This window comes from Panicum virgatum, chromosome 9N, assembly GCF_016808335.1.
Source record: "Panicum virgatum strain AP13 chromosome 9N, P.virgatum_v5, whole genome shotgun sequence".
NCBI classification, from domain to species: Eukaryota; Viridiplantae; Streptophyta; class Magnoliopsida; order Poales; family Poaceae; genus Panicum; species Panicum virgatum.
Genome location: NC_053153.1, coordinates 22804136 through 22825890, shown reverse-complemented (window position 1 = coordinate 22825890; position 21755 = coordinate 22804136). Strand labels below are relative to the sequence as shown.

Sequence of the window (21755 nt, the reverse complement as noted above, 5' to 3'; positions counted from 1 at the left end):
CCGGCGGCCGCCAGCGGTGCGGGGGCTGGGGATGGCGCGCTCAGGGGTGCCATGCGCGGGCCGCGCAGGATCGCAGTGCACAGGGTGGCGGCGGGGAGCTGATGCGGAGAGCGGCGCGCTGCGGGAGTAGGTGGCGCTGCGGCAGCGACGATGAGCTCGGGTGGTGGACGGTCGCGGCATGATGCAGGGGCGGGGTGGCCGCGGCAGCGGCGCTCGGTGGGGAGCTTAGGTGGAGGGAGTTGCACGACGGGAGCAGGGGATGGAGGTGCGACAACGGCGGGGACGAGCTCAGCGGAGGCCGGTCGCAGCGGGACTGCGGGAGCAAGGGACGGGGGCGCGGCGGCAGCAGGGACGAGCTCGGCGGAGGACGGCCGTGGCGGCGGCGCATCGCAGGAGCAGGGAGCCGAGGGCACTCGGAGATGGAAGATGAAATTGAACGGACAGAACGTGTTACACAAATTTCAAACAGTGGAATGTGGAAAAAATTTTCCAGAAGATGTATAGAATTCCCTATTTATTCATTCCCCAAGCAGAAGCAGGCAAGCAGCGGGGGGCGCACAACCAAATCTTGGCCCAAGTATCGAAAGAATAACAAATCTTGGCCCGCTGTACAGTTTATGGAGCCCAGCCCAGTTCCCCAGCGTGGGCGAGACGAGCACGCTTGGACGACGGGACGGAGTTGTGGGCCGCGGTGGGCCGTGCGGCATATTTTCTTTCGCTTCTTTTCCGGGAGGACAAGATTGGTTCTCGTCCTCTCCCATTCCTCCCCGAGGCTCCAAAACCTAGCTCTCCTCTTCCTCGGGCGGCGGCGGCGGCGGCGGCGGCCATGGACAAGAGCATGCTCGGCGACCTGGATGGCCTCCCCGAGGAGGACAAGATGCGCATGGCCGCCATGATCGAGCAGCTCCAGATCCGTGACAGGTTCGAGGACCATGCCCATGCCCCTCTCTCTGGTGACACAGGTTGTTGATTTCGAAGCGTAATTGTGGGAAAGCCGTAACAAATTGATCTCTGTGGTCTATTACCGTGAGCTTCCAAGACAATGGTGACTTGCTTGCTTATCTGTAAGGGTTTTGATTGCGGGTATCCTCTGGATTTATGTGATTTGCACCTTGTACGTCCCAAATCATGCCGATTAGTATAAGTTTAGCGAGTCAAACTCTGATTTCCTAGCGTTTGGCTGCCGACGATTGTATGAAAGCTGCTCAGTGATAAATTGTTTAGTTTGTCCGAGTGTGGTTTGGAGCAGAAAATCGTGGTTGGAAAATGGAAGGTTGTTATTTAGTCCTTTGTATTCAAAAGCTGCCAAACTATCATGTGAACTCGAACCCAGGGTTTCTTGGCTTGAAAATTTTAACTGTTTGCTAACCTTAGCCTTTCTGTTGGTAACTGGTAACCACGGATTCTGTGCGTTAGAATTGATAGTTTAATGGCTTCTCCGCATTTCTTCTGTCATTTGTGGTTTCTGATGCATATATTATAACTGTTCTGCTATCTGTATGTTCTGTTCTTATGCCACATTAGATTTGCTGGTTTCCGGACTAAGGCTAGAGCCAAAAACTGTCATAATTGTAGATTCCTGTATTTTTATAGTTCTGATGGAGAATGAATTGTTTTATAGACCTATTGGGTAAGAGTATGTCATCCATCTGGATAATTCACAACTGTTGCTTTAGAATTGCTCATTGATTAGTTCTAGTTTACAGCATTTTAGATTTTAGATACCATGAAAGGGTAAACTTTGTTCAAGGTGAAGATGCTGGAGGCAGAAATGCAAGTATTGGTGTTATATTGCTGCTTGAGGCTAGTGGTAGGTGTGATAATGTGAGGTTACTCGTAAGTGTGGAGAAATAAGGATGTGATGATGGAACAGCATAATATTTCCCTGTTAAATTAATTAATGGTCCTCCATTGTAGCAATGTATCTGCCAAACTATGTAGTACTTGACTTTAATTTGAAGTGGTGTTTCCACATATTTTCTACGCAGTCTAACCCAAAACTCGTGGGTTGCTCATTGAATCCTTTACACCTTTTGCATCTTGAAACTGCATATCCAGAACTCTCACATCTTTGCTCTATCACTTTGCAGTCTGAGAATGTACAATAACCTGGTGGAGAGATGCTTCACAGACTGCGTGGACACGTTCCGCCGCAAGACCCTGGACAAGCAAGAGGAGTCATGCGTCCGCCGCTGCGCTGAAAAGTTTCTGAAGCACTCCATGAGGGTTGGCATGAGATTTGCTGAGCTTAACCAGGGTGTGGCCACACCTGACTAAACATGCTGGTTTTGTTGCCCTTGCCAAGTTCCTAACTGTGGCGATTTTGTCAGCATCTATTTGTAATCCTAAAAAGCTTTTAGCACTCCTTGAGAAATGCAACTCGGTAAGGTTGCCTATTGAACCAACTGCCAGGTATGACAATGCATAAAATTACCTAGAATCATTGTATCCAATGGTACATTCTTCATATCGTGGTTAACGCTGTATCCATTGATACCTGATAGCTGCTGAGAAGAGTTTGGATTCTCGTTTCGTACTTGAATCAGCAGATTTTGAGCCACATAAGTGCATATTATCGTTGCTGTATGCCTGTATCAGGTATTGTTTGTAGTGTAGACATCACGGTGCAAGATCAGCAAGGGCACCTTTCTTCTTGCTCTCATAAAACATCTACCTTCTTTGACAGCAAACAAGACCATGCACATGTGCTCATCATGTCATGATCTCATGCGCTTGGAATTGGAATTTGAAAGGCCAAAGCAGAGGATCCAGCACATGTATTGTGTTCTGGGGCGGGATAAGTTTCTGGCCATCAGAGATCACGCTGTCAATGGCTTAGATCAAGCTGCCCAGCCAAGGTGCCATTGGATGTTCACAATGGTTCGGACGTGGTCAAGTTTGGCATCTCACGGCTAAACTGTTCGGAGCTTGGCCTGTTGGCCATGGGCACTGTGGGCAGGTTGGCCCCCAGCCACCTTTGTTCCCAGAACCTTGTAGTCCACTCACCGCAGTGCCTGCTTTTTTGTTGGCGTACGTACGTGTCCGTTCCGAACCAGAATGAATACTGCGGTGCGGTTGGTTCCTGCCCCGCCGGCGTAAGTGCTTTCCCGCCGTGGCGTTTCGCGCGCCGCCCCGGGAGCGTCCGCCGTGGCGTTTCGCGCGCCGCCCCGGGAGCGTCCGCCGTGGCATTTTTACCCTCGCTTTCCTTACCGTCGTGACTTGTGAAGACGGCTGCCAGCAGACCCTTGCTTATAAAATCTCCGCTTGAGCCCGGGACTCGCTCCAGCCTCCCAAGTCCCAAGCTCACCTCCTCCCACTCCCGCTTCTCACCGCCAGCTGCGCATCGACCAAGCCTCCGGCAAACCTCCTCGATCGATCGCCGCCATGGCCGCCCCGGACCGCCGCGGCGCCCGGCTGGTCCTCGTCCTCTCCGCCGCCGCCGCCGCCCTCCTCGCCTTCCTCTCCGGCGCGTTCTTCGTCATCAAGTGGTTCGCGACCGAGTCCTACATCAGCCACCGCTCGACCGGCGGCGGCCCGGGCCCCCCGCGCTTCTGTCTCAGCGCCTCGCGCCTCGCCGTGGACATCCTCGTATTGTTCGGGTTCGCCATCGGCGGCCTCGTGTCCAACGTCGGCTTCTCCTGCTACCACCTCTTCTTCGCCAGCGACGACCAGTACCGTGACGTCTTCGGCTACGATGACGAAGACGCCGGCAAGGCTTATGCTGCCGGCGGCGGCAAGAGCTACTGAGGCCCGCATATGGCATCCCTACGTCACGTACTCCAGACTCCAGTAAAAGTTCGTTCGTACAGCGTATCTGCAATCTGCAAATATATGGCAGCAGTGCTCGTATATATCTGCTTCTGAGTTCTGATGCGATATCTTCATGTAGTAGCATGATCAAGTAACATTTCCTCCGATCCTAAAATTAAGTGAACTGGCATAATGCAATTCTTATGTCGATGATGATTGTCGGTACCCCAGGACTGGGGTACCCCCTCTTGCTGCGTCTAGACAAGAGCCTTATAGTTATTCTTAACTACGTCCAGCAGCCGGATCCCTGCGGTCCGGAGCCCTGCTCACCCAACAGCGGTCCCGGACCCATCTCCTGGTTGGGAAAGGTCCGGGAGCACCACGTGTCCCGGGAAAAGCTAGCGGTCAGCCCGAACGGACGGAAGCTCCGGACCTCCCGAAGAGGACCGGATCCCCAGGGAATCCCGGACCCTCCATGGGGTCTGGGACCCTGTATAGTAACCGGACCCCTCTCCAAGGAAAGGAATCGTCACCCTGCCTCGGGGTGGTCCGGGGCCACCACGTGTCAACAGGCCCAGACACGTATATAAGGCCGCTTGGTCTCCTTATTAAGGCTCACCTACCGCTGCATTCATTACGACAGGAGGACGTCTGCATTCATGTAGCAGAAGCCGAGGCGATACTTTGACCAGGGGACACTATTGATCGCGTATTACCAAGATAGTGGAGCTACTGGCGCCGCCCACGCCGTGCCTGCCAGTCTGCCATAACAGATGGATACGACGGCTCGGCTTCACCCATTATGACGCCTACATAATAGCCTTCACAGGCCACGCCGCAAGCTACGCTCCCCCAACGGACACCTTGCTGATGGGACAAGAGAAGACCACCTTTCGTCATAGCGCTAGCAGGGCGTGGGAGCGTATCGGAGGAAAGATTCGTAACCACTGTAGCCATTTAAATATTCTACGCAGTATGCTGCGCAGTCACGTTGGGCCCACTTGTCGGGCCCCAACGTCCTATGTATCCGCCCCCTTGGTCTATAAAAGGGGGCGCCCGCTAGAAGGAAAACTCAGGCTGGGTGAGAGCCAAGGCCTGGCAGAGGATAGATTCATACACAACAGAGATCAAAACTTCTCCCAGTGGATGTAGGGTATTACGCTCTGACGGCCCGAACCACTCTAAATCGTGTGTTCTTGTGTGCTTATCTCAGAGTAAGATCAGCCCAATCGCCTAGTACCTTCCCGAGCACTCCCTTTCTGGGAATAGGCGGGTGCGTTCCGCCACCCGGCTGTGGGTACCCTAGAAATCCCGCGACATTTGGCGCCGTCCGTGGGGAGGATCAGGCGCTGGCTAGATCTTCAGGCTTCTGGGGCCGTGTTCATCCTCTGCAAGGACGAACGAGAAGATGAAGGAAGGCAGGGCGTCACCCACGCCGCATGCTGTGGCACTGGGGCGACAACGCCCACGATGCGGCGGCACGCGGCAGCGGCGTTTGTTGTGCGTCGCCACTGCGACACCTCAGAGCCGGCGCGGCAACGCACAACGGAGGCGTTGCTGGGCGCCGCCGTCCCTACGTCGGCTTAAGGTTTTCTCTCAAGCAACGGTCATGCTTCCTCTCCGGCGGCATGACGTCAGTTTAAGGCTTTCTCTCAACATGGAGCCCGGAGCCGACGGCCATCCCGGAGGAAGTTGGCCGTGTCGTCCTGCCATCGCCAGCACCGCCCGAGGAGCTTGGTGCTGCTGCAGACAGGGCCCCGCCGCCAGGCGCGGGGCCCCTGACGCTAGCACCAAGGACAAGCCGGCGAACGACCGCACCTCTCCGCGCTTCGCACCGGTCCTTCTGCTGCGCAAGGGCGTCTGCCTTCCATCGGCAGACGACGGCGGCGGCAGGGGGACTCTTCCATTCAAAGCCAAAGAATTTGTCTCATGCTACCTAAGCATATGACAGCTCTTAGGCAAGGAGTGGCCCCCCGAGCTCCCGAGGTGATGCTGGATGATGCAGTTCAGGCACATCCAGGGCGCCTTCACCTCCGACGACCATGAAGAACCCCGGAGTAGTGATACCACTCCCAATCAAGAGAAGAACATGCTGTATAGAATGCAGCCGAAGGTTACTCCTAAAATAGGGCTGGGAAAATTCCTCCTTTGTAATAATGTGGCACCTACGTGTGAGTCCAGAGCGGTCAAGGTCCGACCTTGTAAACCCGACCTCTGGCCCTATCGCACAAACATGCAAGCTACGGTCCGGAGCGGTAGAGGTCCGACCTCGTAATCCCGACCTCTGATGTATACCGTGACAACCACAATAATAAAGGAGATCTTTCTCAGTTTTATCTAGGCTCCACCTTGATTACATTTATTCGCCTTGGTTTAGCTATTCTTTCCTCTAAAATAGAATCTTCCTATTATTGCTAACAATCCAAGATAAGTTGTTGGCTTGTGGCCAGGTGGGGACACCCCTTCAAGCTGGAAGGCAGTTCGGACCCCTAAGGACCTGGTCCGGAGAAGTAGTACTCGTATCCTGGGGTAGAGAAGCTCCGCGTAGCTTAGCCTGGTAATGTACCCTAAGTTTACGTACTTTACTACCCTGTTATAAGTACTCTAGCATCCGAGAACTGCTGTCTTTAGAGGTCCCGAGCTCCCTTCTAGTATAAAGCTTGGTTTCTGGCACCTTACTCTCAGATCTGGTGATATATTTCATCGGATCATCAGCAACGACTCAAGTCCACTCCGGTGGCCCGCTCCGGCGGAGACCGCTCGCCACGGTCGCCTCAAGTCCACTCCGGTGGCCCGCTCCGGCGGAGACCGCTCGCCACGGTCGCCTCAAGTCCACTCCGGTGGCCCGCTCCCGCGGAGACCGCTCGCCACGGTCGACTCAAGTCCACTTCGGGGGCCCGCTCCGGCGGAGATCGCTCCCCACAGTCGACTCAAGTCCACTCCGGTGGCCCGCTCCGGTGGCCCGCTCCGGCGGAGACCGCTCGCCACGGTCGACTCAATTCCATTCCGGTGGCCCGCTCCGGCGGAGACCGCTCGCCACGGTCGACTCAAGTCCACTCCGGTGGCCCGCTCCGGCGGAGACCACTCGCCACGGTCGCCTAGAGCCAGGTCCGGGAGGTGGTGCTTGCTCCCTGAGCGATCCGAGGTCTGTGTAGCCGCTTAGCTTGGTTCCGCACCCTAAGCCTACACCTTCGTCGCCCTGTGGAGAGCACTCTAGAGCCTGAACCTGGCAACCGGTGTACCGGCCTCAGGGGTCCGGAGCACCCGCTCTTTGTATGAGCACACCGAAGCAATCAAGTTTGCGTGGAAACACATCTCGTTAGTGGCCCCACCCGCGGGTTCGTGCCTCTCCCGAGGTGGGCCCGGGGGCCACTGTCGGTACCCCAGGACTGGGGTACCCCCTCTTGCTGCGTCTAGGCAAGAGCCTTGTAGTTATCCTTAACTATGTCCAGCAGCCGGACCCCTGTGGTCCGGAGCCCTGCTCACCCAACAGCGGTCCCGGACCCGTCCCCTGGTTGGGAAAGGTCCGGGAGCACTACGTGTCCCGGGAAAAGCTGGCGGTCAGCCCGAACGGCCGGAAGCTCCGGACCTCCCGAAGAGGACCGGATCCCCAGGGAATCCCGGACCCTCCATGGGGTTCGGGACCCCCTGTATAGTAACCGGACCCCTCTCCAAGGAAAGGAATCGTCACCCCGCCTCGGGGTGGTCCGGGGCCACCACGTGTCAACAGGCCCAGACACGTATATAAGGCCGCTTGATCTCCTTATTAAGGCTCACCTACCGCTGCATTCATTACGACAGGAGGACGTCCGCATTCATGTAGCAGAAGCCGAGGCGATGCTTTGACCAGGGGACACTATTGATCGCGTATTACCAAGATAGTGGAGCTACTGGCGCCGCCCACGCCGCGCCTGCCAGTCTGCCATAACAGATGGATACGACGGCTCGGCTTCACCCATTATGACGCCTACATAATAGCCTCCACAGGCCACGCCGCAAGCTATGCTCCCCCAACGGACACCTTACTGATGGGACAAGAGAAGACCACCTTTCGTCATAGCGCTAGCAGGGCGTGGGAGCGTATCGGAGGAAAGATTCGTAACCACTGTAGCCATTTAAATACTCTGCGCAGTATGCTGCGCAGTCACGTTGGGCCCACTTGTCGGGGCCCCAACGTCCTATGTATCCGCCCCCTTGGTCTATAAAAGGGGGCGCCCGCTAGAAGGAAAACTCAGGCTGGGTGAGAGCCAAGGCCCGGCAGAGGATAGATTCATACACAACAGAGATCAAAACTTCTCCCAGTGGATGTAGGGTATTACGCTCCGGCGGCCCGAACCACTCTAGATCGTGTGTTCTTGTGTGCTTATCTCAGAGTAAGATCAGCCCAATCGCCTAGTACCTTCCCGAGCACTTCCTCTCTGGGAATAGGCGGGTGTGTTCCGCCACCCGGCTGTAGGTACCCTAAAAATCCCGCGACAATGATTATGAATTTATGATTAATGAGGTGGGTGCGTCCCTTCCTAGCTCTTCTCAGGCGTCGTTTAGGCTTGTTTGCCGTGGAAACAGCGGAAGGCCCAGGTAGTCCAAAGGACTGGACTGGGCCTTTCTATGGGCTGTTATTGTTCACACGAGGCCCGATGTGAATTTCCAGAGCCCAGTGCGGGAATTAAGCGCCTAGCGGGGGCAATGCGCGAAGCGCGATGGTCCAAAATGAACGGGCATGACTTCGTGGCCACGTGCCTCGGTGCCCAACAAAGCAACAACTGGGGCTTCGAGATTGTCGGTGCGGCGTGTCCGCGTGTGCCCGTGCTCCAGTCAAGCCCCGAATAAACAAGAGTACAAACGCAAAAGCCAAAGTACAATCTAGGTAGAAAACCCATGTCTGAGTCCGTTCTAAATTATAAATCATTTTAAAAATTTTGCAGAATCAAATTTTTTTAAATTTGATCAAATTTATATAACAAAATAATAATATTTATGATATCAATTAAGTACCATTAAATTTTTTTGTTAACTATATTTTCATAGTACATCTATTTGATGTCAAAAATTTTTATGTTTTTCTCTATAATTTTGGTCAAATTTTGAGATGGTTTGACTCTCCAAAATTTTTGGAATAACTTATAATATGAAACGGAGGGAGTATGTCACTAGAATTTCTATGCAATGTCGCCACAAATCGACGTGGAACTTATTTTTATGCTCCTGGTAACTGAGATTAGCCTAAAGACCCAAGGTACCCAACTGCAAGACACCTAGATTAATATTAAAACAAAACCCGGTGCGTGGTACTTGTTGTTTCAGAGAAATTACAAATAAATTCGATACCTTTCAATTTCTTTATTAACTTTCCAAGTAGAGAAATTTATTTAGATAATAGATTAAGTATGTCACTACTTGTGTTTCTTACTGTGGAACCTACCATTTGGGAAGCAAATCTTCTGACGTCTCTCCCTCTTATTATGTTGGATGATTGACGCGTGAGTCCGGACCTACACGTTAGTGTCTAGGGAGAACGTCAGAGGCATCCACCATTTGGGTTTGAGTTTTCAATTTGATATGGATACTCATATTTTTTCAGAATTTTTGTTACGATTTAATAATATTATTCTTCCGGTGGTTGGATACTCGTAATCCTTTTATTCAAAAAAAAATGGATACTCGTAATCCACGTCTCCCACGTTGAAGTTCTTCACTCCATAAGCCTAAATCGGGCAATGCGGAACAAACAAGGGCTACACTGCAAAAAGTCCGTCCCCCTCGGATTCTCCTCGCACCCCACGGCTGAAGTGTCGACTCCGAGCTCCATTTTCTCCGAGCGAACCTTCTTCCCTTTCCCCGGACACAAATCAGGCTCTCCGCCGCCGTTGCCGCCATGGCCGCCTCCCGTGTCCTCCTGCTGCTCGCCGTCGCCGCCGCGTCCCTCTTCGCCGCCGACGCGCGCCCCTGCCGCACCTTCCTCGTCGCCTTCCCGGCCGACCCAAACCCCAACCCCAGCGGCGGCGACGGCTCCGCCCACCACTACCGCGGCGTCCCCCACGTCGCCACGGTCGTCACCGTGTTCCGCGTCCGCCGCCTCGGCCCGCATCTCCACCACGGCCACCGCTCCCACCACCACCTCCACTCCATCCCCGCCAACGTCCAGATCCGCCGCCCCGAGCTCCCCCACCCCGCCCACGCGGCGGCCGCCGGGCCCCAGGAGCGCGCCAGGGACATCCTCGTGGTCGTCGTCGGGCTCCTCTTCGGCGTCGCCTGCGGCGCGCTCACCGCCGCCTCCGTGTACCTCGTCTGGTCCATGGTCGCCGGCGGCGCCGCGGCCTCCCCGTACGACGAGCTCTACGACGACGAGGACGAGCCGTCCGACACCGAGAGCCCTAAGAAGGTCGGCTACGTCATCATCCAGGAGCTCGAGGTCCACGACGGCGGTAAGAACTAGGGGGGTAGGGTTTGGCGGTACTCCCTCCCGGGAGGGCAAATTCGTGCAGTGGGAGGGATGATCCATGACCATATGATTATGTGTTGAGTGATTCGTAATGTCTGTATGTGATGTGTGGTTGGAAATACTAGGGGTTTGCCCTCCTTGTGAATATGCTCCTGAAGTGCGCCTAAGCTATGAATTGTGCTTGTTTCTGATGGACTTATCAATCAATGTTATGCATTGCGAAATGTTCTTTGGAAACAGTGTTCTTTGTTCTGCTGTCTCATCTGTCGTGGCCCAGCATTGATAGCACAGAATGGTTGTGGTTTTCTATTTTTGACAGATTCGTGTCCCAATTCAAGACGTTTTAACTACTGCTCTTCCCTGATGCACCTTGGCATGTTTGATCAGCCATCTGAGGATCATCTTGGTTGGCCTACGATTCTTTGCTTGTATGTGAACTAATGGTTATTTGGACTGAAGTGCTAGTGCTTGCACTGTAGTTAGAAATGTGTTGATGATCAATTTGTTTTGCTAAATGGTATTGGCATCAGCTATCTAATGGTTTCTTTGTACACCGTGTTGTGATTTGTGAATATTTGTTGGTGTTTATCTAATAGTCATGGGCCGGTTATAGCATTGCGGCCATGTTCAAAACAGGGCATGTACTTGCATGTTAATTCGCATGACCTAACATTCGTATATGTATTGCTTAAGGTCATGAGCACAAAATCTCTGCATAAGACAGATTAATCTGAATTAGTATTGAAATGTGCAGATGATAGTCACTTCAACTGCTACTGGTGTTGTTTTATAACTGATTATATCATTTTAGCAAAGTGGATTGATACCATTAGGTTGTGGCCGGATTTGATTTGCTTTGGCTTATTGAGTGTTATGTGCTTGTCTGTTGCTTAAAATGGGAACCTTATGATGGTAATGTAACTACTTGGGTCATCTGCTTTGTATGATTATTCAGAAATTACTGTTAGTTAGTAGTTACTTAACTCCAGAGTTCGATTTGATCTTAATGATTGCCCCTGGCTGCATCCAGCTTGTTTGTTCTGAACTAGACGGTCTATGAATGACAAATTGACAGTAAGTTACGCATATCAGGTACATTATTATATGCATACAATCTATTGTTTTAGGAAAAAAAGTTTATTTTGGATGCTTGACCGTGGTTCATTTTCTGATTGGTCGTATCTGCTGTCGGACCGAGGTGTGTACAAAATAAGCACTCTGGAATTGACGCTGTACGGTTGGAAGACTCGTTGGTGCTGAAAATACCAAGCACATGAATGCAACATTGCATAGTAGAGTCAGCAGTTTTAATTCATATTCCTCAGTAATCGGCAAACACGAATCCAAACCAAGAGTTGCGTTGCAGGTGAATTACGAGTGTTTTGCGCAAGAGCTACCTGCGGTCGCTGGCTCACGTCTCATGTGTGCTCCTCAGCAAATTTCTTAGTCAGCTCAATTGGCAACTACCGTAAAACAGGCTTATGCGATGCTCCATGGACCGGCTGCATTTGCGCCGTGGCACTGCAGCCTACCAAATAAACCGATGCTGTTTCTGTTTGAGACCCCCCTGAAGTCTTGAACTGAGTAGCACACAAGCCATGACCATACAAAAGAATACTACAGCTTCAAATTCGGAACTCGTGATGTAGAACAAGACCACGCTGAGTCAAAACATACTTTCCGGCAAAAGAAATACGCAAAGAGCAGTGGATGATCAAAATTTAACTCTATCGCCACAAGTATAGTTTTCTTGTATAGTCAAATAGTAAAAGATCAGATGCTCATCACAATATCTGTCAATCGACAACTATAGCATACATAGTCAAGTACATAAGCCAGGACCGTACAGAGGGCCAGCTTAATAGGCTGAACATCAAAGTCATGAGGCGTCATACTGCTGGGATGAGTCTACTTACATGATAGATAATGCAATACCAGTGGTAACTTTCTCAAAGGAATTGTCAAAAGCTCCATTTCTCATGAAGATTATTGCCTCGATCATGGAGTAATCAATCATGTGACATTTGATCAAGCAACCACAGGAGTTGGGTTTTGATGATGATAACCACAAGGCACTCCAGTACCCCATTTTCTTATGAGACTGCCATCGACTGACTCACATTGTAACAATCAACAGAAAGGGGCACGCAAGCCTTGATCTGATGATAACCAAAGTGTTCTTTTGGGCTGCTAGCATCATGACGTGTCAAGCAACGACGTCGTATATTGTGCATTGCATAGAAGTCGCACAGGTGGTCCATACATGATTCCTGAAAACAACTAAACATAAACATGCAGCTTTGCATTACCCAGTGAAACAAACGGCAGATGGTCTTTTGAATGCCTTCATCTCCAGTCCTCAAAACATGATCAATCTTCTAGACTTTCAACCCAGCACCTGCGAATAATTTCAACAAATTATTGATGTCCCTTGTAAACCAAAAAAATAGGTCAGTAACCGAGATGCAGCAGTTGTACACTCATAATTTCACTATTCTGAGAAACTTAAAAATGCAAATCTTGTGGTAAACTGGTAACTAAGAAGCATAGTGACCAGGAGACATACCGGGTTGCCATTCTCAGATCCACAGGTCTGTAAAAGAAGTAGGAGAAATGCTTGCATCCAATCCTCAAGTTCTCAGCATTCTGTCTGATGTTTAGAAATAGCACTTGAACATCTCAAATAAATTATATTATGATATGGCAATACAAATACTAGCTGAGCAAATCTTTTTATACTAATACTCATGCACACATAGACATCGGTGGACTCATAAGTCATAACAGTTATAACCATATGGTCGTTGGAGCAGATAATTGTTTGACAACTGAGCTGCCTAATTGACAGATTTGCTCCCACATTACACCTCAAACAAATGAAATGATCACATACAATAATGTGCACGCGCGCGTATGTGATCACAATTCAACATCCAAATCTAGACAAGGCAAAATATGACCTAGCAGAAATAAGGATTGCAACTCCTAATCTCAAAAAGTAATCATAATCCCAAACCCAAACCTAGATGAGGCAAACATGACCTAGCAGAAATTAGAGTCACACGTTACACCTACATTACAGCAAGTTCTAACAAACTATATTACTACACTGCAAGAACATACCTTTCAGGTAGATGTCAAGCTCTTAGTATCTGCTGCAAATCCTCTTATATCAGGCACAAAGCCTTTTTCTACCATGCCTGCATTGATTATTTCATAAGTGACCTTATTTGGAAATAGACCTTTCTCCAACATCTCGTTCAGGAGCTCATTAGCCTCCTCCATCTTCCCCATCTTGCAGAAGTACTTGAGAAACACATTGTATGTGACCACATTTGCTCGTTTCTTACGTTTGTCCATCCTACTCCTAATTTCATGGGCAGCCTTAAAGTTCCCCTTCTCACAAAACCCTTCTATAATGGTATTGTAGGTCAGATGTTTTGGCTCCAAACCAACCTCTAACATCTCATCCATGAGCTTTACTGCTTTCCAGACCTCACCTTTGCAACAAAGCGCGCCAATAAGCACATTATAAGTGATACCATCTGCTTTCACGCCTCTCTCCTTCATCTCATCGAGAAGGCTTGAAACACTGCTCCAATCCCGATTACTGGTAAACCCTGCTAACAAGCAATTATATGTATTAACATTTGGACTGATCCCTTTCCCTGACATTGCCTCCTTCACTGCCATCGCCTTCTCCATCTTTCCCAGACGGCGGTATCCATCGACCAAGGTATTGTAAGTAATCACATTGGGTTTCATGTCACTCTGTGCCATACCATCAATCCAGTCCTCAGCTTCCACCATCATGCCATTCTTGCAAAACCCATTCAGCACACAGTTCAGGATAGACAGTGGGCGTGCCAACCCCAGCTCCTCCATCTCTTTCACCAGCTTCATGCCTTCCTCCACCTTCCCCTCACTGCAGAGCCCGGAAACAAGTGAAGTGTATGTCACCACATTCGCGGCAATCCCGTGCTGCTTCATCTCCTCGAAGACCTTCGCTGCAGCTGTAATGTTGGATTCCTTACAATACCCATCAATCAACACATTGAATGTAACCACATTCAGAGAAAGGCCGGCATCGATCATCTCTTTCAACAGCACATCGACATGGTACATCTTCCCCGCTTGACGGGACTTAAAGTACCCGTCGATGAGAGTGGAGTACGTGACCACTGAGGGTGCCAGCCCCCACGCCCTGATGTCCTTGACGACGTCACCAGCCTTGCGAAGCTGACCGGTCTTGCAGAACCCGGAGATGACGGTGTTGAAGGTGATCAGGTCCGGCGACAAGCGCCGCCGCAGCGCCGCCTTGAACGCCCTCTCGGCGAGGTCAACCCGATCGGCGCGGATGAGGGCGGCCAGCAAGGCGGTGACGGAGAAGGCCGAGGGGCGGTGGCGCGGGTATTCGGCGCCCGCGAGGACGAATGCCTCGTATGCGGCCAGCGGCTGGGGGTCCCGGGCGAGCGCGTGGACGAGCATGTCGGCGATGAGCGGCGCGGACGGGGACGAGTCGGGGAGGGCGCGGAGGATGGAGGCCGGGGAGTGGAGACGCGCGGCCGCGAGGGCGTGTAGCTCGGAGCGAAGGAGCGGGTAGTGGCCGTCGCCGCCGCCGCCGCGGGAGGCGAGGCGCACGAGGAGGAGGGCGTGCAGCGGGAGCGGGAGCGGTGCGCGGAAGTGGGCCCGCGACCACCGCGCGAGGGAGACGAGGTGCGGGAGAGGGGGCAGCGGCGCGGTGCGGAGGAGGAGGTACAGGACGCGGTGCGCGGCCGCCGCGGTGGACGCGCCGCCGCCCGTGAGCTCCACCACGCGGCCGAAGCGGCCAGCCGCGAGGTGCGCGAGCAGCGTGGCGAGCGGCATGGGGGGTGAGACCGTGAGAGGAGGGGTTTTGGGTCGGATTTCCACACTGGGGCTGGGTGGATTTGATCGATTTCACCCCGTCCGTGTGGAGGGGGGAGGCGGAGGCTCTCCGGCAGGGTGGGTGATGGGGGCGTCGATCGCCTGAAGCGGGGGAATACACAAAGAAACGGAGCGTTCGGTCCAAGACCATCTGCAGAGATTGAGAGGCACAGAGGTTTGCCATCGTTATGGCCACAACAGAAGTAAACATTTCAAAATGAAAAAAAAAGGAAAGACTATGCGTGCCTTCGTGTTCTGTGCATCAGATCAGTTCAGGAGCCAAAAGTACACAGCTCAAGCTTTTGGTGAGCAGCTACGGACTTGGCACAAATGGCTATAAGAAACATCAACGTGGACATCACATACCAATCGCAATGCCCCCGTGCTGTGCCTATTGTGAAGGCTGAGCCATCGTTGAGACAGAAGTATTCTGAAGAACACAAGTGCAGTGCGGGCAAGTTTCTGTCTTTCTGATGGCACTTTTTTCGAAGTGAATTCTGATGGCACTTGACAGTTAACATTTCTGATTCTCGGGCCTCCCAAGCATAGGCTTGCTTCCATTGCACAAGTAGCACTATAACTGTGGCTGTGAGTGCTCAACTGCCGATACATGCTGTAAGTTGCGTGCATCAATTCAGGGATATGAATTACTCACTGGAGCTTCAGTTGTCAGCAACAAACTGGGCACATCAAGGTGCTAATGGTTTAGGATCCAAACCAAAACGGCACCAAACTAATTTTGTTAAATATATTAACATAAACCACTCCAAACCAATCTATATCATGTTAAAACCAAACCAAACCACACCATCTGAGCCTGCTAAAAGGTTAGATTGAAATAAATACTTTGTGCAAGACAGTATAATTATATATGCAAATATAAGCCTGTTGAGAACTGGATCTTGGAAATAAAACATTGTGTTCACACCATAAAATTTTATCAAAATCGACTGATAACTTCGTATGACTGACAGTTACTCAATGCAAAGCAGTGTAGCTACACATACATGTGGGTCCCATATCAAGAGCCGGATCCTAGAAATAAAACATCGCGTTCACACTATTAAATTTTATCGAAATTGATTGAGATTTGTTGGAGATAGCTCAGTATTACTGGCCGCTACTCTATGCAAAGCTGTTTGGCTAGAACTACACGTGTGCCCCACGTCAAGAGCCGAACCCTAGAAATAAAACCTCACGTTCACACTATAAAATTTTATCGAAATTGACTGGAATTTTTTTTGAGACGATTCAGTATGACTGGTAGCTACTCTGTGCAAAACAGTATGGCTAGACGTACATGTGGGCCCCACACCAAGAGCTGGACCCCGGAAATAAAACCTCGCGTTCACACTATAGATTTTTTATCAAAATTGACTAAATTTTTTTTAAACGACTCAGTATGACTGGTAGCTACTCTGTGCAAAACAGTGTAGCTAGACCTACACGTGGACCCTACGTTAAGAGAGCAGTCACTAGATGGTATTAGTGACTCAAACCAAAGCAAACTGTTTCTCTTGTGAAACCAAACCAAACCGAATTGATTGCTAGAGAAACCATTTCTCACCAAATTGAAGTGGACCCAATACAAAATCCAAACCACTACAACCGGTTTTAACCCAAACCATTAGCAGGTTGATGGGCACAAGTGGCAATCATAACCCTCTTTAACCATGCTGAGTTTATGCGTGTAGCACTGGCTGAATGTTGAGGTTGTGAAGCACTGAAGCAGGTGATTTGTGGGGACATGGAACAAGAACGTTCGGGCCATCTAGGAGAACTGCACGCATTTCCATCAGCTGCCTGTTCCTCTTTCAGTCATCATTTTTCTAGATAATTTCATTAACTTTGAAGCATTTGGGCTCATGGTACTGAACAATTGATGACCTTTTCAGGGGGACTGATCTTGCTGCATCACCAGTGTTTTCTGCAAGTAAAGGTAAAAGAAAACAGTGAGATCAAGCATTGTGGGTTCTTAATGGTGGCGGTGCCATAGCAATTGTAACACTGATGACTCCAATTGCAAAGGGACAGATTGATATTTGTGTTGTTTTAAAGCTGTAGCTGACCATGTGAGCAGAGTAATGTTGGATGAAGACAGGAGAAATTGGTTTACTGGAACAACATTCTGAACATTTTTGCTTCTCAATATGCCATATGGTACACCATAGTTAACTTGTAAACTTAGCAACAGTTAAACTAAAATGGCTTTTGTTCCAAAAGCTTGAGCAGAAAGTAGCAGACAGGTTATAAATAAGTTAGAAGGTGGCATCACTCAGAAGCCCACACTCTATACAGGTTGGCAAGAGTTTTGCAGGCTTTCTACTGTCATGATAGCCATGAAATATAAAAGATGAAGAGGGCCCAGACTTTGATAGCCACGAAGACAAATACATGAGATATCACGTCAAAATAAAAATAAAGATAAACCGAGGTGGATGTTCATGATTTAGATTAAAGGCGAATTCTATTCACCTGATTTTCTTTTCAGGAATTAAAAAGTTTACTTCATGATAGCTTATTGTATTTTTAGCCACAGCAATAATTACCAGTTTCAAAATACTGTCAGCATCTAAGTTTTGCCCTATTCCTTCTATTTAGCAAAGCTAAATGTATTTTCTTACAGAAAAATAGAAAATGAATTTATAAGACAACAGATATATTATGTAAGCATATCAACAAATGTTTCGATGCAGTTCCACAACAACATGGAACTAAATTTCTCTACGGAACTTCTTCTGTTCATTCTTGCATGTTTCATGGTCTAAACCCAACTTGGTCCAAATTTCAGTTGTGTATGAGTAGCATACATGAGCATCAGCAATGTAGTCTTTTAAAGTACTGCAATACACTATACCTATATGGCTATATGTAACATCTGACGGAAAAAATAATTACTAGAGAAACTCACAACAGCCTCTACTCAAGTTCAACACAATATAAAATAAATGCAACAATAAGCAATTATGGAATACCTTTATTGGCTTTCTTTGCTTCAGTTTCACCTTCACATCAACTCCATTATCAATTATTGCACGCAACACAACCTCAATTTTTCCTTCAATTCTATCCCCTTTCCTTGGTGTGTACACTGCATTGTGGATATCATCCTCTATGGCACGCTTCGCAAGCACGGCACCAACAGCCGCACAGGCCTTCAAACCCTTACCCTTCCTTGAACCCAGATCAAACTTCATATCTTTTGATATGGAGTGTGCAACAGCCACCACCCTGCTGGTCACTCGGTGCACGAAGCAAGCACGCACTGACCCTTTGGTGACATGTATATCAAGGCAGAAAGGGTGGTGGTAAGGATCGGTCATCTGGTTGAATGTTGGCACCCGTTCCCGCTTCACCTCAACCACGTCGTCCTCACGTGCTGCACTCTTTACCTTCAGCTTTGGAACATTGGCAGAAACAGACTTTATGGGCTCCACATTCTTGCATTCCTTTGAGTTCTTGGCGTTGGCTTTCTCCCTTCTTCTGCTGCGACGCAAGGGCACGTTATTCTCCTCAAACTCCCGCGAGCCCCTGTCCAGCTTGTAGAACAGCTTCTTGCGGTGCCTCATGTCATCAATCTCATCATCCAAATCATGTACCTCATCACCCTCGTGTTGCGGAAAGTCATCTGTGAACTCGCTGCCGCGTACTGGCTCCGGCAAGAATCCCAGAGACGCGGGCCATAGGTCGGAGTCGACCACGTCGATGCGGAAGTCGGAGCCAAGGGGGGCAGAACTTGAGCAAGGCGAGCCTTGTGGCAGCTGGACTCGCACAGGTGGAGACCGCCGCGGTGGCGTGGTCGACGCTTCAGGAAGGACGATGGACAGCGAGCGGAAGAGGTAAAGGAGGCTGGGAAGCTCCAGAGCCGGATGCGGTGCGCACTGCCGCCGCGCTTGGAGATGCAGCTGCCGGAGGAGCATTTCCACAAACACCTTGCGTGCGAGCTGGTACTGTCCTCTTCAAGTCTTGAGGCCGTTCTGCTGGATCTTCAACTACGAGTAGTTAATAGGAGGCGTGCCCAGCCGCTAGAGATCGATGGGTTCCTGAGGTAGCTAACCCTCGGCGCAGCCACGCCGGCGCCGCCCACTGCCGTGGCGGAGCAGAGCAGCTTGAGTTGGAGAGGGGACTGCGGAGGGGTGTGCTCCTAGCTGTCTGCCCCATCAAATCGCACGGCCCGCTAACAGCCCACTCGTTTCACGGGCCGCTAAGCCAGCAAGCAGTGCCACTATTTTGCATTTGGCACTTGACCGGTTTGTCATCTTTGCTCATCAGATTCTCTACCTATTGCGAACGGGATGGCTGTACTAGCATTTCTCAAGTTCCAGGTTGCTGGAAACGCAGAGGTCATGTGTTTTCCTGGAGCCATGCACTGTGGATGCACCACCTCGAGTTCCCTCACCTTCTGAACTTGGTCGCACCCCTTCCCGGGAGTTGCCAATAGCCATGCCCCTGCCAACGGTGCCAAAGCACCGGCATGCCCACAGTAGTGGAGCTTGCGCGCGGCAGCGGAGCTCGTCTGGCCGCATGGTGATCGACCCTTCCACAGCTGCCTTTGCAACGTCACGGCAGCCAATCGCGCGCGTTATGTATAGACGTCCCCAAGTATACCGGCCACACAGCGGGCGAACGAAGGTTTTGCCTATTTGCAGGTTGTTTCATTTTCGATTTTTCCCCTTCTTTTTATTCTTAACCCTTCAACCTTAAGATTAATTGCTATATTTATAAGTTTAAGGGGATTATATTCATTTTTAAATATCATTTCAACATTTTGAATACAAAATGTCATAGAATATCAAGTTATCAAAATATATTATTCAAATTGTAAAACTTGAGTTTAGTGCCTTCAACATTTTAAAGGCATATATTCAACAACCATAAAGAAACTAATGCAACATTTTGGAAAGCTAATTCAACATTGCAGAAAAAGTGTTGAATATTTTTCCCAAAATAATAAAGTACTCTCCGTCCTAAAATATAACAACTTTTTTATTTGATTAAAGTCAAATATTTTCATCTTTATCTTACAATATCTCCAAAAATAATTACTTTTAAATAAAAATTTACATATTGTAATAGTTGGTTTCCTTATAACAAGAATAATGTATTATTTTTTATGATATCAAGTTTAAAAGGTTTGATTTGGAGAAAATCTAAAAATAGATATTCTGGGATAGAGGTAGTACTCATATTGGATAATATTTTTTAAAAGAATGCTATGGTTCAATCGGATATTTAAACGAGTGCATGATTTAAGAGAAAATATCATTTAAGTGATGAGTCTCACCTAGTTTCCCGTTCAACTCCCTCCAGCCAGGCAATGTTGACACGTGCTCCTCTCCAGTCTACTGTGCGCTCCCTCCATGCAGTCGTGGCCGCCGCACCAATCTCGTCCATCCATCCAATGCTCCTGCACCCACTTTAGAGCAGGTACAATAAGAGTTTATTAGCCTGTTAATATCAATGTTCATCGTACGTAAATAAGAGAGAAATAAGATGAAAAATATCGCGAACTCTTCAACAAGAGACACCTCAGAAACAAAGCTCAAGAGTCCATTTTGGAGCCAAAAACATCTCCAGCACGAGAAACAAAACATAAGTGCATGCAAAAAAAATTAATGTTTCTATGCCCCATAGAAGATAATCTAAAAGACAGATTATTGTAGCATATATCTTCAAGTGGTGTCTCTGGATAGATAATATGGAAGGGGCTTAAAGGCCCCCTTATTGGTGTTGCTCTTAGATATTGGAAGAGATGTACCTCTGTTTAGCATAGATTCAGTTTCTCTTGAAACAGTCGATAAAGTGGCTTCTCTGATGAAGCTGAAACTGTTTTAGAAAACATTTAACGAAAGTGCTTCTTCCTGGTGAAACTAGATGGCCATGTTTTTGTAGTTTCATCCTGCTACTGGAAGCATATGGATAGCTTCAAGCTTAAAACTTGTTCAGGAAATACTGTTTGTGGTATAGTTTCATGCGAAACTACTAGTGAAGCTATGCCAAACCAGACCTACCGGAAGGCGTATAGGAATTCCGATGGGAAGGCGTATAGAAAACGTTTAACGAAAGGGAGAATTTTTTTCTTTTTTATATTTAAAAAAATAAAAATTTCAAAAATATATGTCCGTTTTGAATTATTTCAAAAATACCCCTCGGTCGCCCTCCCATAGGGCGACAGGCCCTTAGTGTAATTTTTTTTTTCAAATTTGCAACGAGGTCCCTAGAAAAAAAAAGGGGGGCCTGTCGCCCCCCCAACGGGCGACATGGGCCTGTCGCCCACCCCTGGGGCGACAGGGGCCTGTCGCCCGTTGGGGGGCGACAGGGTCCCCTCCCCCTAAGTCACCGTATGCCGTCATTCCCTTTGTCATTTGAGCCTAAAAATTCAGGAAAAAAGCCAGCCCTTGCCGCCATTCCCTTTGTCATTTGAGCCTAAAAATTCATGAAAAAACTGGAGTGGTTGTCGTGTTGTCACATCTTTTTGAAATGGTGGAAGGGCACTGCTATTGGGTCACGTATGTCTGGGCAAAGAATGCGATATTTGGGAAACCCGTGTTCGCCGTGCTGAGCAGTGGCAACCTGTGATCTCGTACTCGCAGCTATATACACTATGGTTCCTATTTTGAGCTATTCGAGAGTGTAGTCGTCATCATCGTCGGCAGAA

General features: G+C 49.4%; 4 protein-coding genes across 4 annotated transcripts; 2 read left to right on the top strand and 2 right to left on the bottom strand.

Moving 5' to 3' along the window:
• The first annotated feature begins 720 nt into the window (after positions 1-720).
• On the top strand, positions 721-2527 carry LOC120692042 (mitochondrial import inner membrane translocase subunit Tim9-like). Its single transcript, XM_039975247.1, has 2 exons — positions 721-921; positions 2091-2527. The coding sequence occupies exons 1-2, from the start codon at positions 827-829 to the stop codon at positions 2275-2277; spliced, it is 282 nt and encodes a 93-aa protein (XP_039831181.1). The 5' UTR covers positions 721-826; the 3' UTR covers positions 2278-2527.
• Positions 2528-9344: 6817 nt separating this feature from the next.
• LOC120690639 lies at positions 9345-10431 on the top strand. The gene has a single exon (XM_039973364.1). The coding sequence runs from the start codon at positions 9626-9628 to the stop codon at positions 10184-10186; it is 561 nt and encodes a 186-aa protein (XP_039829298.1). The 5' UTR covers positions 9345-9625; the 3' UTR covers positions 10187-10431.
• Positions 10432-11903: 1472 nt separating this feature from the next.
• On the bottom strand, positions 11904-15780 carry LOC120690637 (pentatricopeptide repeat-containing protein At1g09820-like). Its single transcript, XM_039973362.1, has 3 exons — positions 13316-15780; positions 12759-12842; positions 11904-12590 (listed from the first exon to the last, which is right to left on the bottom strand). Exon 1 carries the CDS (start codon positions 15056-15058, stop codon positions 13319-13321), a length of 1740 nt encoding a protein of 579 aa, XP_039829296.1. The 5' UTR covers positions 15059-15780; the 3' UTR covers positions 11904-12590; positions 12759-12842; positions 13316-13318.
• Positions 15781-16619: 839 nt separating this feature from the next.
• On the bottom strand, positions 16620-19413 carry LOC120690638. The gene is made up of 2 exons (XM_039973363.1): positions 18073-19413; positions 16620-17024 (listed from the first exon to the last, which is right to left on the bottom strand). The coding sequence occupies exons 1-2, from the start codon at positions 19015-19017 to the stop codon at positions 16989-16991; spliced, it is 981 nt and encodes a 326-aa protein (XP_039829297.1). The 5' UTR covers positions 19018-19413; the 3' UTR covers positions 16620-16988.
• Positions 19414-21755: the final 2342 nt, after the last annotated feature.

Excerpts from the sequence above, each read along its gene's own strand:
- LOC120692042 (XM_039975247.1), top strand. The coding sequence starts at position 827 with ATGGACAAGAGCATGCTCGGCGACCTGGATGGCCTCCCCGAGGAGGAC. Across the intron at positions 922-2,090 it reads CAGCTCCAGATCCGTGACAG|TCTGAGAATGTACAATAACC; the intron begins GTTCGAGGACCA and ends ATCACTTTGCAG.
- LOC120690637 (XM_039973362.1), bottom strand. The coding sequence starts at position 15,058 with ATGCCGCTCGCCACGCTGCTCGCGCACCTCGCGGCTGGCCGCTTCGGC.
- LOC120690639 (XM_039973364.1), top strand. The coding sequence starts at position 9,626 with ATGGCCGCCTCCCGTGTCCTCCTGCTGCTCGCCGTCGCCGCCGCGTCC.
- LOC120690638 (XM_039973363.1), bottom strand. The coding sequence starts at position 19,017 with ATGCTCCTCCGGCAGCTGCATCTCCAAGCGCGGCGGCAGTGCGCACCG. Across the intron at positions 17,025-18,072 it reads AGCAAAGAAAGCCAATAAAG|AAAACACTGGTGATGCAGCA; the intron begins GTATTCCATAAT and ends CTTTACTTGCAG.